The sequence below is a fragment of the Lampris incognitus genome, chromosome 1 (genome assembly GCF_029633865.1).
Source record: "Lampris incognitus isolate fLamInc1 chromosome 1, fLamInc1.hap2, whole genome shotgun sequence".
Taxonomy (NCBI): Eukaryota; Metazoa; Chordata; class Actinopteri; order Lampriformes; family Lampridae; genus Lampris; species Lampris incognitus.
The window spans coordinates 33,919,446-33,937,846 of record NC_079211.1 but is presented as its reverse complement, the minus strand read 5'-3'; the positions used below and the strand labels follow the sequence as shown (position 1 = coordinate 33,937,846).

Genomic DNA, 18,401 nt, shown 5'->3' with positions numbered 1-18,401 from the left:
TTACTAGGTGATTGAAGATGGTGATCAATGGTTTGTGTTCTGTTTCTGCAGTGTCTGTTTCCCTGCCATATAAGTATTGGTGGAATCTCTGGCAGGCGAAAACTATGCTCAAGCACTCTTTCTCTCTGTAGTTTTGCTCTGTCTGTACCAGCGCTCTCGAGGCAAAGGCCACAGGTTGCCCTCCTTTCAACAAGCAGCACCCCAGTCCAGTCATGCTAGCGTCGCTCTGGATCGTAACAGGCTTTGTGACATCATAGTACTTGAGAACAGTAGTGCTAAAGACCGTCTGCTTTATTTCACGCACTGCATCCTCATGCTTGGGCAACTAATGCCATTCAGTGTCCTTATCCAGGAGCCTGCGGAATGGCTCACAGACCTCAGAGCTTTGGTAGGAATTTGGCAAGGTACATTACAAATCCAATGAAGCGTTGCACAGCCTTCACATCATTGGACGTCGGCATCTCCAACACAGCCCGTGTTTTCTCTGGGTCAATTTTCAGTCCTTCCGAGGACAGTATGTGGCCGTGAAAGTGGACAGCTTGGAGTTTGAACTGCAGCTTGTGCTCACTCAGTCTGAGCTTCACAGCCCTGCATCGCCATGCATGAGAGCACACAAGTTGTTGTCATAGTCCAGTTCCGCTTCTGTGTCCGTGTCACCACACCTGACCACCAGGATGTCATCAGCTATTGGTTCAATATCAGCCAGGCCTGATAGCAGTTCGTGCTGCTTGTGTTGATAGATCTCTGGTACTACTGAGACACCGAACAGGACTTTGAGCCATCTCATTTGGCCCTACGGTGTCCAGAAGGTCGTCAGACATTGCTCTCTGCCCCGCTTGTGACTGTTTCCACAATATTTACATGTCCAGTGTGGGTCTCTCCCCACCATTTTTCCCCTTGAGTTTTACGTCCCTCGTTTTATTTGTCCACGGCCTTCACACTGTCTGTGTGCCCTTCGGGCCCTCCATAATTTTCATGCGTTTCTTGGTCAGTTCCGCAAGTCGACAGATTTCAACTGCTGCTGTTAGCATCAGGTCTCGTTCGCGTAGCAAGCACCTTCTGGTGTCCTCACTTGCAACACCCAGCACTAGCCTGTCTCGAATCAGCTCGCCCTTTAGCCCCCTGAACTCGCATGATGCTGCTCTTTACTTTAGCCTCATGAGAAAACTGTCTATTGGTTCATCCGTTTCTTGTTTGCAACACCCGAACATGTACCTTTCATAGATTATATTTTTCGCCAGCTTAAAGTAATCCTCCAAAGCATTTAAAATAGCATTTGGGTCTTTCTTTTGATCCTCGGTCAACGTGAGGTTGTGCGTATAAATGTGACAGCACTCGTTACCCATTAGCCGTCTCAGCGAGGCTGTCTTCACTTCATTCGGCTTCTCATGTAGACCCGTTGCTAGCAAAAAGTCCTCGAACTTTGCTGGAAAAACTTCCCAATGCTTTGCTAAATCCCCAGACATCTGCACGCCCTCGAGCGCCGGAATGCTATTACTCACCATGGTGTGGATTTATTAGCTTATTTGGTAGCTAAACTGCTTCTGACGCCATGTTTCACCTCGTAGTTTTTTTAATTAATTTTTTTATCCCAGAACTCCCCACATACTGAATATCGTCATGGCAACCTGGTTAACACACTTCACCAATAGGTGTCACTAAAGACTCAGTATTAACATGCCGATAACACCAGCTGACCCGCACACACTGCAGCATTAAACAATTTAACCCAACTCTGAGGTAAAGAAAATAACCCTTAAACAAAATATTGGTAATAAAAATAACTGAAACAATTGTATTGATTTAAAATGATTTTGGTTTCTGTTTAAAAAGATGCTCGTCATTCTGTTTAAAAGATGTGAACAGCAGTCAGCCCCATCTCAGAACGGCATCCATGGCAACATAATCCTCTAATCAGGAATTACAGTGTTGAATTTCATGATTGAACAATCAGAATCAAGTAAACTGCTAAAGAGGGACAAATTAAAATTCATGGACAGTTACGGTCCATGTATGTTCACGAACTGCCTGAATGTTTACTGATCCGGTTATTGACTATGACGTGGACCTTCTGAGTGAGTGAGTGATTTGTGTAGGCTGAGACCTTCAGCTCTGGGCTGGGAGAGCAAGTACTGAGCTGAAACAACTGCCCAAGTGGTTGCTTTTCTCACATGGCTAGGTTAATGCAGGATGTTTTCCATCTGCCTTCAAGACTGCTAGAGTCACCCCCCTTCTCAAGAAACCATCACTTAACCCCTCTGACGTCAAAAACTACAGACCAGTTTCCCTTCTACCCTTTCTATCCGAAACTTTCAAACGTGCTGTCTTTAACCAACTTTCTTTGTACCTCCACCAGAACAACCTCCTGGACCCCAACCAGTCTGGGTTCAGGGTCGGTCACTCGATAGAGACGGCCCTCCTTGCAGTGACAGAATCGCTGCACTCTGCGAGAGCAAACTCTCTCTCCTCTGTTCTGATACTCCTGGACCTGTCAGCTGTGTTCGACACAGTGAACCACCAGATCCTCCTCTCTACCCTCGAGGAGCTGGGTGTCACAGGCTCTGCACTCTCAATGTTTGCAACCTACCTGACGGGTCGCTCCTACCAGGTGACATGGAGGGGATTTGTGTTGGAGCCTCGCAGACTGACTACAGGCATTCCACAGGGTTTGGTTCTGGGTCCTCTCCTTTTCTCCCTGTACATGACATGCCTGGGTTCTGTTATTCGCTCGTATGACTTCTCTTACCATTGTTATGCCGATGACACCCAGCTGATCTTGTCCTTTCCTCCCTCTGACACACAAGTAGAGACACGCATTGTTGCGTGCTTGACTGACATCTTGGAGTGGATGGCGACACACCACCTGAAGCTCAATCTGGACAAGACAGAGCTGATGTTCCTCCCGGGGAAGGATGCCCACACCGAGACCTGGCCATCACCATTGACAACACCGTGGTGACGCCAGCTCGGACTGTGAGGAATCTGGGTGTGATCCTGGACGACCAACTGTCATTTGCTGAAAACGTTGCATCGGTTGCTCGCTCCTGCAGATTTCTCCTCTATAACATCAGGAGGATTCACCCATTCCTCACCGACGAGATGGCACAGGTGCTCATCCAGGCTCTGGTCATCTCCCGGCTGGACTACGGCAACTCCCTCCTTGCTGGCGCCCCGGCGTGGGCCATCAGACCTCTGGAGCTTGTTCAGAAAGCTGTAGCTCATCTGGTGTTCAACCGCCCTAAGTTCTCCCACACAACTCCCCTTCTCATGTCCCTACACAGGCTCCCAGTAGCTGCTCGCATCCAGTTTAAGACTGTGGTGCTAGCCTACAGGGCAGTGAAAGGAACAGCTCCTTCCTATCTCCAGGCCATGGTCAAGCCCTACACCCCGCCCGACCACTTCGCTCTGCTGTCTCAGGACGCCTGGTTGCCCCATCGCTCAGAGGCCCTTGCTGCCGATCAACCCGGTCACGGCTCTTTTCTGTCCTGGCCCCACAGTGGTGGAATGAACTCCCCACTGATGTCAGGACAGCGGAGTCGCTGCCCATCTTTTGGCGAAGGTTGAAAACTCACCTCTTCAAGAACTACTACCCCGTTACTTGTTCTTAGCACTTATTGTTTTCACTCTTTAAAAAAAAAAGGAAAATCTCATTCTTGCATTGTTACTTTAGCACTGGTTTTGCTCTTGGATGCTTGTTTAGATGCACTTATGACCTCTGATGACGAGTAGTTCTCCTGATTTCCTATGTTAAATGCACTTATTGTAAGTCGCTTTGGATAAAAGCGTCAGCTAAATGACTGTAATGTAATGAAATGTAATGTAATTAACTCGATACATTTCCACAAATACAGTTAGAATAAGAGTTGCACACTAGCGATACGTTGTCTTGCCTTATCTTTGCAGTTCGCACTAGCTAGCAGGAGGGGTGAGTCAATGAATGACTTAATGGAGATGAGGAATTGTCACTCCTGACTCAATTAAAAGAGTCATTTGTTTATAATGATTCGTTCATGACTCGCACATCACTACTCCCTTTGGTACTGACAATATCATAAAGTGTGAGGGGATTGTGAAAAAGAGGTTTGACAGCATTTTGTAAGTGCCCATTCAGTACGCAGGAGGATTGGGAAATGTATCAATGCCTTGTTTCTTCTGTTCACACACAAAGATATTGCAGTGTGTTCACATACTTGCTGCCATCATCCTTGCAACCACCTGGCTGTATTCTTTCCGCTTCAGTATGCTTCTTTCAGATGATGGAATTACAGTGAAATAGGAGCCCAGTAAGAGATTAGTGGAACATGATGAGATTTTCAGTGTACAGAGATTATTCGCAATTATTCACAAGGGAACACGTTTTCCCTTGTGTGTCCTAAAGCATGCTACTGGAAGATCAGAACACTTTGATAATTGTTTAAAATTCAAATCCCGGGGGGGGGGGGTGGATTCACAGATTTTTAACAGCCTAATTTAGCCCCTCCAGCCTCTGCAAGGCGCAATCTACAATAACTGCTGGCATGTCCCTGCATCAACCCTCCCAGCATTTGACTCATGCAAAGATTATGTGTGCACAGAAAGCATCTTGTCGACTCTTCTCAGAATCTCCTGTTTTTTTACATTTGTCTTTGCCCCAGCAACCTGTTTGTCATTAAAATGCTGTCTGTTTGTAAGCGGTGTGCTTTATGCATGGTGTGGTGTGCTGTCAACAGAGCTTCAATCCAGAGAGTAAATCACGTGGAATAAATGAAACCTCTGCTGTAGGTGAAAGAGGTATAGATGAAGGGATTGCTGGTGGCTGGCTTGTATTAATCACCATCACCATAACATCAACTGTCATGCTTTCTAATGTCGTTCTCAACCAGTTGCAGAGAGCTTCAGGAGTCTGGTTGTAAACATTGTCTCTTCATTACCTCGAGACACCATCAATTATACGACACTAACCGTAGGGTTGATTTTGACAGATGAGCCGGATGACACCTCAGAAATGGCTCCCCCGCTGATTTAAAATATTCTGGGGAAGAACCTGTGGTGTATATCTAGAGTGCTTTCTAAAATATCATTGTGTCTCTGTAATGGTTCACGTGATGTGGCTTCTTGAGTTTTTCTCAATTGACATGACTGATTTCCCACATTCTTTCTCAATAAAGCATCCTTATTTTGTACTAAAACATCCAGTGACATCTGTGATGCGGATCTGCTTTTATGAGAAATACATACAGAGAATAGTGAGGAGGCGTGCATTAATTTCTCGGCGATGCAGAGAAACTCAGAAATACATGCAGAGTTTCTCTACTATCTGAAAACAGACACAACCTCATGCTAAGCTGTGAGCATAGTAGAAGAAAAGAAATGAAATCATACTTTTCCGTCATTTACCTCATGCGCCTTTGCAAAGTGAGCTTCTTGTTATAGGACAGTTAACTTCTATATCCAGGCTGCCCTACTGTCCTGATCAGACAGTATTAGAAAATGTGCACTGGTGGTGTAGTAGACTAATATGCCAGCGTCCTAATGCTGAGGTTGAAGGTTTAAACCCCAGCGTTGGCTCCGGCTCAGCTGACCGTCACAGGGAACTCTCTTTCTAAGTGACTTTGTATACAAGTGCCTGCTTAATGAGAAAATAAATTGCATGTTAAAGACTTAAAAAAAAATCTTACTCATTTATCAGGTGTAGAACCAGAAAGTTTTAGACCAATCAAACAAAATGACAATGAGATCAATACAGAAATGTTTATCAATGTATAGGTTTGAAGGAGTACACTTGATTTTCATTTTGTTGATAAAATGTTCAAATTTACATGACTGGAAACTCATCCCCAAAAAATATCTGAGAAAGCTTAAAGTTTTGTTTTGAATGAGTTGTTTGTATCAGCTCATTTTGGTATTTGATCTCATGTAACTAACTACAGTTGCCAGTTCAAAAATCCCAGTCTTTGGCCCTGCAATGACAAAAAAAGTCTTTCAGGTAGAAACGTTGAATTAGAAGAGTGAGGTCATAAACATTTATTTTCACTTGTAATAACTCATTTTTCTTTTTTTTCCCTCTTTGTAATGACTGCTGGGATAGGCTCCAGCATCCCCGTGACCCTGAGCAGCATAAGCGGTTTGGATAATGGATGGACGGATGGATAACTAATTTGTGTGGCTTGCCCCTTTAAAAAGCTGGACACATAAAAAAAGGTAAGAAAAAGCCCTGGATGACATTTTCATAGTTTACATTAGTTAGGTAGTGTGGAGCCAGCAGTGCCTTGTGTTTGCACTCATATATTTAAAGGTGACATAGGAAGCATCTTCTCATTAATATACCACTGTATATTGGCCTGGGATTCTGTACATTGCTGTGCCCCAGAATTATCAAGGGATGCTGGAACATTTTCTACATCAGTAACTTCTGGGCATAAAAGGCCTGGCTCCAACAGTACTTGAATATCTGGTTGTTTGTAGTGCACTCAAAAAGATGAAATGTTGTATTTATTTAACATTTTATGTCAAAGTGGTTCCACACAGTTGTGTTAATTACAGTCTAATTCCTTGACCACACTTGGTGGTCATTGTAAGTCACTGTAGATACGACTGTAAACATCAAGCCTAAATTCAAAACATAATCAGTGGTGAAAATGTATTCCAACAAAATCACATCTGCCTCCAGTGGTGATCAGAAGCCTGCATAATGAGCTTCTTACTTTTCTTTAATGCAAAGTTTTGGGTTCGGATTTTCCACAGCATCACTTATGTTTCCTTATCCATTAGACATCTGCGAAGTTCTTCAAAAGCCACAGAGAGGGAGACGGCCTATCGAACATAGCGCTCATGGTTGTTATGACATTCAATCAACTGTTAAGACATTTAGCAGGAAATCCTCTGCATGCAAGCCTGCGCATGTGTTCCTTTTTTCTGTTTTTATGTGTGTGAAATGGTAAGAGGCTGGGCTTATAGGGACATCAGTATTGACTGCAGGTCGTCAGCCGCTCTTTCTCCAAGCTCACACATCAGTTTTAACTTTGGCACCATTGGCATTCAACTGCAATGAGAATGGGGTAAAGGGTGTTGATTATCCCCCAGCGGAGACAGCAAGGGCATGTCTGCGACATGATGGCCTGAGGATACATCAAACATCTCCTCAGAGTGTTCATTTAGAGACAATTAAAAGACTTAAACAAACGTGTCATCATCAGCTGGTATCAGATGTTGCTTGAGCATGTAGATCGGATAAAGGTGTTGAAAAGGGCCGCTGCAAATAACATTGCATCAGAGGTGCTTAAAGGCTGCTGGATAATGAACCTTTAATGTTCTCATTTGGGTTTACCATCCCTCCAGAGGATTACTTTGCAGGTACGACATTTTGATGGCAATAGTTGTCTTTTTCCTGAGATGGACCAATTTGGTGCCACCTACTAGGGGATGTGTTAGAAAAGGTGTGTGTGGATGTTCTGGGGGTGTTTATGTCTAAAAGGGCTGCATGATGAAAGATAGCTCGCGAATCCTGATGGCTTGTCAAGTAAGGGGTGGGTCACACAAATGTGTCCTATGACAGGGCATCTGTAAGATCATGTTATTTTAATCCACCAGTCGTCCCACATTCTCACACTGTGATGCGTTTCGAGAAGCAGGGCTCCTCTCTAGCAGCGATTGATAAGCCAGAAAGTACAGGCCTATTTTTTGCATGTCGTCCATGGATTGCAGATTTAGAAAAGCTTCTTAGATTGACACAAGAGTTCACTTTGTGCCTCACAAAAATGAAACAATACCATTTTATGTTTTAAATAACACAATATTGAAATAAATTGAGTATTCTTTCAGGAGAAATATGCTTATTCTTTTTCTTTTTTCTTTTGCTATTGCAGTCGCATTCAAGAGTAATAGTTATGAAAGCAATGCTGTCAGTCACCAAATCCAGAAATATAGTGTAGCTACATTGTCATTACAAATTTACAGCCATAGATTCTGAGACAGGTGTCCCTGGATAATATGCTTTTGAAAGTTCTACCATCATTATTAACCTCACAATACATAGATTTTTTTGTCTTCTGTTTATAGGATTTCAAAGGTATAAACCATATCTCTTGGCATTTCAGATTACACAGTTGGTCCTTTTTTGGCCAGCCCTACAAACGCAAATGTCGCTGGTTGACTTGAGTGAGTGATCATGTTTGACATGCTTGGGGCTCTGGATCAGGTGACTGAAGTTACACGATTGGTCGGCTGAGCGGCATGAAGGAGAGCGCACAGTTAGAACACCCCAAATAACAATCACTCTGACAAAACTCTCACTGGTGAAATCACAAAAGGATTCCCAAAGGAGTTGACTCAAGTGCAACTGGACTTGGTGTGTGTGTGTGTGTGTGTGTGTGTGTGTGTGTGTGTGTGTGTGTGTATGTATGTATGTATGTATGTATGTATGTATGTATGTATGTATGTATATATATATATATATATATATATACACACGTATATATACGTATATATATATATATATATATATATATATATATATACATACACGTATATACCAAGTCCAGTTGCACTTGATTCAACTCCTTCGGATAACCCTGACCTGGATGAATGAGAACATTCACAGACACAAAAGGATTGTACGACTTTTGCGGCCACTAAACCTGTACAAATAAGACAAGAAGAAACCGTGTAATTCTCAAAGCACAACCAAAGGGTGAAATGCACCCCTATCTGCGCTGCCAAGCAAATCGCTTCTCGGTACCTCAGTGCCATTTGCATGCATACATTTGGCAAAAAATCGACCCCTTTCTATGCAAATAAGCCTCACTGCAAAACACCAGTGCTAATAGCCACATGCAGATACAGTGAAAATTAGTAACTGATGCCAGACTTTAGTAATCGTGGCAGCAGTGATTATAGCCACGCAGAAGCATCGTCATGCCAGGCATACTCGTGAGAGGATATTTCGCAGGCCTGGCAGCCTGTCCAGGGTGTCTCCCAGCCTGCCGCCAATGACTGCTGGGATAGGCTCCAGCATCCCCGTGACCCTGAGAGCAGGATAAGCGGTTTGGATAATGGACGGGTGGATTTAACTGAGACTGAAATCATTGAGAAGCCTCTGACTGCTGATTTTGTGCAGTTCAGGGCGGTGCTCAGTGTGGGCAGAGTCAAAAGTTTTGACTCCACCCATATTTAGAACCATTAACGACCTCCCGTCTGTTCCCGTCTCCTTCAAGTTCAACTGAGGTTCACATCGAAAGTATCAGACGAAAGTGCATCTTGACCGAACCTAACCTACATGGATGAAAATATAAACTATGGAAGTAAGTGAGACTGTCATTATGCATAATGTACTTTGTAATATTCATGTTAGACCAGTGCAGTGTTATATTCTTATATAACCAACTACTGCACCAATGTTAATTAATTAGCACTCTTTGGCACATGAGCTAGTTAATTGCTTAAAATGAGGGAATCTTCTTTGGACAAATTTGCCTACTTGAGCAGTAAGCCTCGGTCTACATATACAGTTATGCAATCGATTTGATCATTGATATTTTGTGTTTCTTCATTGTATGCCTTGTGTTTGGCTGGCTCTGAATGTGTATCATTGATGCCGATGGCCATTGCCCAAGTTACACATAGCGAGTCTAGACATAGCTTACACATAGTGTATATATACAATAATGAAACTACATGTCTATTGCTTATTTTATGCATTTGTAATTATCATGCCTTTTATGTCTGCTTATTTTCTTTGGTGCATAGAGATGCATATGTGTGTTATCGGAGGGCGAGAGTACCAATATAGAAAAATGCAGCAGCAGTCAACTTCATCACTGCACCTTCTGCACATATAAGGCTGCACAATATGGGGCTGCTATATATGGTCAACAACCACATCAAAGGTCATGCTTCAGTGAGGCACAGAGGCACTATTTCGTTTATTTATGTTTGTTGAATATATTTGGCGTTCATAGTTTTGATTTGCCCTATTTTTCACAGTGACAGCACAATGTATTTAATTGAAGTTAATAACTTGTTACTTTAATGTTATTCCTCTCTTTTAGATTTCAGAATCATAAAGTGTGACTTGAGTTATAGGAATGTGACACACTGTCATTGTTGCTGTTGCACAGCAACAATAATCATCAAAGCACAGATTCTGAAGCACTTAACATACCATCAGCATCCAATGGACCCTAAAGAGCACCCAGATGCCCCTTGAGAGCACCCAGATGCCCCTTGAGAGCACCCAGAGGCCCTTAAACAGCACCCAGATGCCCCTCAAGAGCTAATCTTTATACACAGGCAATGTTTATATTCCAAATGTACTGGTGTAATATGATTTCTAGGCTGCAGTGTTCATAATTTAGTACTTCATGCAGTATGCGAGATAGTCATTGCATATTTTTACAAATACAGTTTAAAGAACTAGCAAGCTGGAGTTCAAGGAGGAATCAACCCCAGTGCACTAGTTTACACAGGTGAAAAATACTTTCCAGTTTGAGATTAACAGGGTCTAGATTAGGAAATATCTGGAACTGGACAACTAGATGTTCACCTGGGAGCATAATATCGCCTGTAATAGATGTATACTGTTATTACTATCTAAATCTTTACTCTTAAATGATAGCAGTCCGGGCCGTTTTTTTAAAGCAATTATTTTTGTAATTACTGCAGTTAATGTTAAGGGACAATTTATAATATTCACATTTGTTTATAAATTATAATGTGTATAAGATGAGCAATATTTCAATTGAATATTTAAAACACACATTTAATTACTTTTGAGTATTTTGTAATTTGTATTTTAGTAGACAGAAAAAAATAAGATGTAATTTGTAACAAAATACTTTAAGATTTTGTATTTGTGTATTTGAAATACTTGAAATACATTATTTAATGTCATTTTATTCTCAAATAAGACACATATTTATCCCCAGGTTTAAACTGTCAGGGGAAAAAAACTACAGCAATTAGCCTAATCACAGTCTTTGGCTAAATGCAAGTGAATCACGTGACATGTCCTGTCGGGCCCAGCATACCCCTCACTGTGAACTACCGTATTTCATTTGTGTTCCTTGAGACCAGTAGCTTGAAGAAAGAAGCTGCTTTGGTGTTGGGTGCAAATTTCCCCTAAGATAAAGGGTATGTAATCAAAATATGATCAGATATTGCATGCTAAGACAAGCTTTGTGAGTGACTCTAAAATACAACAGAAGAAAAGAGCAATTAGCAAACACATGTGCTCTAGAACTGGCAAACATACTTACTAGCTAGTAACGTTAACATACCAGCTAACATGAGATATGCTCAGGCAGCCTGAAACAGTGGCATCTTGTGGTTAGTCATCATATGGGAAGCTTCATTAGTGAGATGAATTGTTAGCAACTTATGTAATTCAGGACAAAATTTCTAGCATAGCTACGTACATTTAGGCGTTTTGTAGTGGCCATTCTTAATAGTTGTCAGGGAAATAGCTTGTGCAGTCCTCTTGAGGACAACATTTTACAGTATTTGCTATGCCAGGGGATGGTCAGGTTAATATTCAGGAAAAAACAAGAAAAGAAAAAAAACTAATAGATTTTAAGAAAGCAAGTCATGTATCAATTAAAAATGTTAAATGTAAATGTTGTTCATCTTCTGCTACAAAACATTTTACAATAAGGATTATAGAGTTAATACAAAGTGAATTGACTCCATTCCTGGATAATGCTTAAGTAACACATAAATGACTGTGTTTTAGTGTCTGTTATGTGAGTTGTTAGTGTTTTTTGAATGCTGTTTTAAGTTGCAACTGGTAAGCCTAATCAATTTAATGGTATCTTTATATATTTGTCTTTAGGTAGAAGTCAGTCATCTCGGGATGAGTGGCAGTGAACCATCAGAGCCTGGCCAGGCTGGCCCATCGTCTGCCACATCTGCAGAAGAAGAAGCCACACCAATGCTCAAATGTGCAATGCTGTACGGGAAATACTTCCAAATAGTGAAACAGATCCCAAACGGAAAGATAGAGGCGGAGTGTCAGCTGTGTACTATCAAAAAGGTAAAGATATGTGGTAAAGATATGCTGCAAGATATGTGGCTATCTTGCAGTGACATCAAATTTTAAAACCCACTTGAAACGAAGGCATCCTGACAAAATAAAGGAATTTGCCAGTGGGAAAAGCAAAAAAAAAACAAAAACAGGACCTCATACAAATAAACTCTGAACATGGTCCAGTGACACAAAATGAAATGGACTCTCTCGGCACATCGTTTGTCTCTAAAGGCAAACGATGTGACGAGGGATGTACCAGTTAGCATTTACCAGTTAGCCACCGTTGAGCATAAAGGATTTATAGACTTGGTACAGGGACTTTGCCAAGGTGCTAAAGTTATGTCCAGGAGGACACTTGGGAGAATAATCGATGAAGACTAATAATAAAACAGCAAATTTGAAGGAGAGACTTAAGTGCCTACAACATGTTTGCACCATTGCCGATATCTGGTCAACTAAAAAAACAAGTTATATGGGAGTCACTGTACATTGGATACAAACAGACATGCTAGAATGTGGATCAGCTACTCTTGCTTGCAGACATTTTCCCAGTCCACATACCTACAATCACATTGCAGAACTACTGGAGGAAATCCATTCAGAACATGGACTCACAACTGATACTATTGTGGCTACTGTAACTGACAATGCATCAAACTCTTCTCAAAAGTATTTCGAGAGTTCAGTATCACAGTCGTTTCAAAGAAACAGGATATTTCGAGAGTTCAGTATCACAGTCGTTTCAAAGAAACAGGATGAGACAGATGAGCAGGGAAAGGATCTTTCATTTGTAATAATAGATCCAGACGGAGAAGTGTCAGTGGGCTATCATTCTACCACCTCACGTCAGGTGTTCCACTCACACACTGAGTTTGGTTTCAACCACTGGTGCGAAGAGGGCAATTAACGACAATTCTGCTCTCTCCAGGCTAAATCATTCCTCCATCTTGCTGCCAAAATTCAGGACGTTGTGGACCAAAGATGATACCATCCTCAAAAAGGGTAAGGCAAAGCTTTCTTTTGAACATATATTTTGTATTTATTTTCAAAGACCTGTATAGGGATATCTATTATGCAGTGATAGCAGTTCATGCATTAAACCTCATATTAAAGGGGGGTTCACAGATACAATGATTTATTTGTAATCATTCTTTACCATATGATCAGTTCATTGCTTGACCAATGCATTACCGATGTTTACCAACGCCCGTCGCTCTGTTAGCGACGGGCGTTGGTAAACATCAGGACACAAAGAGCCATGGACATCTATAGCTCTGACAACGACTCCAAGAGGATAAATTCTGAGTCTCATCACCAGCCAGTCAGACTAGCTTGGTCTAGTCAGAAAGGCACGAACTGAGGAAGCCTCTTGGATGAGAGGCGAAACATCTTCATGGATATATACCAAGTCCAGTTGCACTTGATTCAACTCCTTTGGATTGTCTTACCTTGTATCTTGTACATCTTCTGCTTTCATGCAGGTAATGTTATGGAACGTGGCTACTATGAGTTCATATCTTATACTGCATTAAGGTGCTTCATTGTACCTTATGATTGCAAGTCTAATTATCTTAAATTAAATCTTATTTGCAGTGTTCTAATTTTATCACTTATTCAGTGTTTTTGATCTGCAGGATTGTGCTGATGTAGGATTTTAATTAAATCAGAGAGATGGAGGCTGGACTATAGATCTGTCTGTTTGTTGTCATTCATATTCAACTAAAGAATTGCTCTGCTTAATTATGGCTATTTACAATTAATTTCAATATTTAATTTTTAATTTTGGGTACTTAAATATGTTTTAAATCGGACACTTGTACTTTTACTCAAGTGGTGTTAGAGTGGGGGACTTTCTACTTTTACTGGAGTCATTTTTTAATTGGGTATCCATATTTTTACTAAAGTATAACTTCTGAATACTTTTACCACCCCTGCCATTTATACTTTGCCATATGGATAATTACAATCAGATGCAAAACAAGGGCAAATTGTACTGGGCTCTAAGACTTTATGGGCATGTTTGCGCTGTAATATTCACGCAATATCATTTGTGGATCGGACCTTGAGACAGGCCAGATAGTGGTCGCAAGTGATGCACAGTTCATGATTGTATCAGCGGCTGCAACCCATTCTTTGTGAATTTGCCTGTCAGTACTGAGTGAGTCATAGAAAAATGAGAGATATCCGCAGACAGAAACGGATGAAAGAGGAGGGGAGGTTAACAGATAATTAGGATATGTATACTAACAATTAAGTTGTCACTGAAATCAAACATCCCAAGATATGAGTGGAAAGTACATTTGTTTTCTCGTCCCGAGAGGGGCTCGCCCTGAGAGGGGGAAAGTACTTGCATACTTGAACATAGCTTAACCATGTCATGTGATATGCTACTTCAGTACACTTATGCAACAAATATTACTGGGACCACTACAGAAAATTGCAGATGAACATTTAATAGCCAGGAATTCACATTATAGACACTACCACTGACTATACCTGTAACAAATTGGCCACAATTTCGAACACTGACCATGAACGGTCCAGCCATATACTAGGTTTTGACCTAGTCTTGTTATCAAGGAACCTCTAACGAAGCCATACAACTCATAAAGCATCAAAACTTTTCATTTTGATATTTTTTTATTTCTAAAGCGAGGCTCTCTATTTGTTTATGTTTGCATTATGGAATTAGACTTTTAACTAAGAGGCATGTCTGGGGAGAGCAGCTCTGTGACACACAATAGCCAATCTTTCAGACATTTGCCTATTGCCCTCAGATTCTTTTTCAGAAATCTACTTAAGTTGTCAGTGGGACGTATGAAGGACTTCAGTGAATATGTCAACCCACTCCATTCCTACTCATGTTGAGGAAACCATCAGCTATTGGAAGCACTACGCCATTTCCTCGTTTGCATGCATTCATGCCCTGAAGATGCCAGTGTCATCAAACTTTATGGTGTTTTACAACAACAGATGCCTTATATTTCAAGCATGCGCAATCTTTTCCATTTGTAATAAATCTACGACATTGTAACAACAGGGAGATTGATGGATAAAGTGGAAACGGGACGAGGGCCCACATGCATGTATCTACGCACGCTTGCTCACATTCACATGGGCATCCATGGATGTAAAGAGACGCGCACCCCCTTAACCAGCTGCTGGCACATGTACGCACACGTGTAGACATCCATTCACACATAGACCCACATCAGCAGTAAACACATGAGCACGAACACGTGTGCAGACACACACACACACACACACACACTCACACTCACACACACACACACACACACACACACACACACACTTGAATCTCTAGGGGACCGTACAACACAGAGCAGCTGATCAGGAATGCACATAGTCTCTGACAAAGGACAGTAAGCCAGGGCTGCTGCTCTGAATTCATTGTCATTAGCAGTGGAACACCAAGCCCTTTTCAAACTCATTAGTTGATAAAACAACCCTCTGAATTCCTATTAAAAAACCCATTCGTCCTCCCTCACTGGCGACGCCCCCCCCCCCAACCCCTTCCGTCTCCCTCTCTCTCTCAGGTTCTCCACACCTTCACAGCCCCTCTCGGGATGAGAAAACAAATATCAGCTTTTGTGTGATTTTTTTCAAGTATTTTGCCCACGATTCCTCAAGAAGGGATTGTGTCAATATAGGGTTCCACGATGATCATTTGCAGTTTTCGAGAGGAAGCCGTGGACCCACAAAGCTGATGCAAGCTCATCGCTTCTTCTTTTTTTTTTTTGGCCGGGATTCAACGTTATACAATTTGATATGCAGTTTTAGCTTAGCGTTTCCCCCACCTCCCTGAAGGGAGCTGGAGCTGATGTGGACTAATAGAGGAGTGCCATAGAAAAGCTATTGTGTCTGATGCAGCTAATCTGTTGGGGAGTTTCCACTGCAATTTCAAAGGCAGCCCTTTGATGTGACCGCTGTATCTTTATCTTAAATGGGAAAAAAAAAATTCGCCATAAGTTTTTTTTAAAGCAAAAAAAAGAAACTGACATTTCCTGGCAGAATATTAATTTATTTAAATTTAGACAAAAGGAAATACACATCTGTGCTCTGTGCAATCAATGAACAGCATTTTTATGTACAATTTATACACTGTTGTATATAATTTTCTGTTATAAGTAGTTAAAATTAAGTATCACCAACCAATAAATACTCAAATATCAAAGACCCTGCCCTCCCCCCATGTCCCATTGTTTGGCAATCTAAAGTTGTAAAAAAGCCATCTATATGATTTTTTTTAAAACATTCATTCAAAGATGCGGAGTGTCAGGGCGTCCGGGTGACGTAGCAGTCTATTCCGTTGCCTACCAACATGGGGATTGCCGGTTCGAATCTCCATGTTACCCCCGGCTTGGTCAGGCATCCCTACAGACACAGTTGGCCGTGTCTGCGGGTAGGAAGCCGGATGTGGGTATATGTCCTGGTTGCTGCCCTAGCACCTCCTCTGGTCGGTTGGGGTGCCTGTGTGTGTGTGTGTGTGTGTGTGTTGGGGGGGGGGGACTGGGGGGAATAGCGTGATCCTCCCACGTGCTACGTCCCCCTGGTGAAACTCCTCACTGTCAGGTGAAAAGAAGTGGCTGGCGACTCCACATGTATCGGGGGAGGCATGTGGTAGTCTGCAGCCCTCCCGGGATCAGCAGAGGGGGTGGAACAGCGACCGGGACGGCTCGGAAGAGTGGGGTAGTTGGCCGGGTACAATTGGGGAGAAAAAGGGGGGGGGTCCAAAAACAAAAAGATGCGTAGTGTCAAAAGTCAAGTCTGTATTGTATTTCTCATTCAGCCATAGCCAACACCAGCTTCTCTGATCTCTGCTTTTTTTTCATTAATATTATTATTTTTCTTAGCCATTGTCTCAAACAAAGGTCACAGCACCCACAAAGACCGCCAGTGTTTTCGTCTCCGTTGTAAATCCAGTAGACAAGTTGACCCAAGATGGACATGAGAGTGCAATCACAAAACCCCAGCTACGCTGGTGTGAATCCACATTTCTCATCTTACTCGCTGTTTTTGTCTGAGATCCTGAAGACGCACCTGAGCACAAAGTTTTACCGCATCACTTTACGAAGCAGGTATGCCCCGGATGCAAGCTTTCCCCTCACTTGTAATGTAGATCTGACAGGCAGTTTTGGTTCTGAGAAAAAAGTAAAAGAAATGATAAAAAAACTAAAATGTAGCAGTAGACAGTACGGAGGGCGGGGACAGATGGAGAGTGTATTACAAGTTTGCGTGGATGTCCTCGTGTCGCAGCACTTTGTACGTGACCCAGTAGAAGATGTTGAATATGAGGAAGCTCAGAGGAAACACGGCTCTGGAAATGGTGTCAATGCGCTTTGCCCGGTCCACAAAACGCTTGCGGAGTACCTCCCCGTCGTACAGGGTTACCGGAGGCGGGGGGTTGAAGACGGTGGCCCCTTCCACAGCTGTACCATCCTTGGTCTGGAGGCAGTGACCCAGTCCGTAGCCCCGGAAGTAAAACCCACGGCTCTCCCTCACCAGTTCCTCTTCCTGTGGAGTGAAGCACAAGAGAAATAGATTGACCCCTCACTGTCAGCTGGCATTAGTGCACAACTTTTCACATTCCCTCTCAGTGGATGGTTTCCAAATACGTCTGGGGTTTAGTAATACACAAGGGCAACAGTGGGAGAACAAGGCTCCACATCCACATGCACATGCACACACACAAAAAAGAAATAAACACATCCCCTCACCCCTCCCCTACCGAAACAAAACCCTAACTTTGGGGTTGTAGTTATTTCTAAAATGAACATTTCACCTAGCAAGTAGTTTCACATCAAGTTTTACTCATTCAATTTACCCCATTGAGGTTTCTTTGACACAAACCCAACAGCATGGCCAACATACTCGTTAGAGCAGAAAGCAACATTTGAATGTTGAAACTGGGCAAACCCCCCCCCCCTAAAAATGATAACCTCCACCTCTCTTTTGCAGTTTAAGAACACACACATATACACTTTTTTCAGGTCATAGAATAATAGACCTTTCAAAGTGCCCATTAAATGAGAAGTCACGGTCTTAAGTAAAAACTTCATATAGGCCTGCTTTGATGGATGGCTGGGTACTTTTTCACTGTGAATAAAAGCCCATATTCCCTCCCTCTGAAGAGAATATTAATAGACATGCAGCTTAACTCTGACAGTCCTCTGACACTTTGAGAGATTCGCTTTGGCAGGGGAAAGAGGAAACATGGGATCTAAATTGGGTGATTAGTAGTCAATGTGAGGTGCCCTAAGTGCACTGACCCTGTATCCCCCTTCTCTCTCTCTCTCTTGCTCTCTCTCCCCCTCCCTGTCACTCATTGACCCTGGCACTTCCCATCTCAGTGCTGGGCTGACCTGGTAATGAAACACTACCA

At 42.4% G+C, this 18,401-nt stretch overlaps 1 protein-coding gene across 1 annotated transcript in view; it reads right to left on the bottom strand.

Moving 5' to 3' along the window:
- Positions 1 to 17,242: 17,242 nt before the first annotated feature.
- glra4a (glycine receptor, alpha 4a) overlaps positions 17,243 to 18,401 on the bottom strand; it is a 67,522-nt gene continuing 66,363 nt past the window's right edge. The window contains exon 9 of the mRNA XM_056284909.1: positions 17,243 to 17,533. Within this exon, the coding sequence (XP_056140884.1) occupies positions 17,243 to 17,533 (291 nt within the window). The remainder of the gene's footprint in view (positions 17,534 to 18,401) is intronic.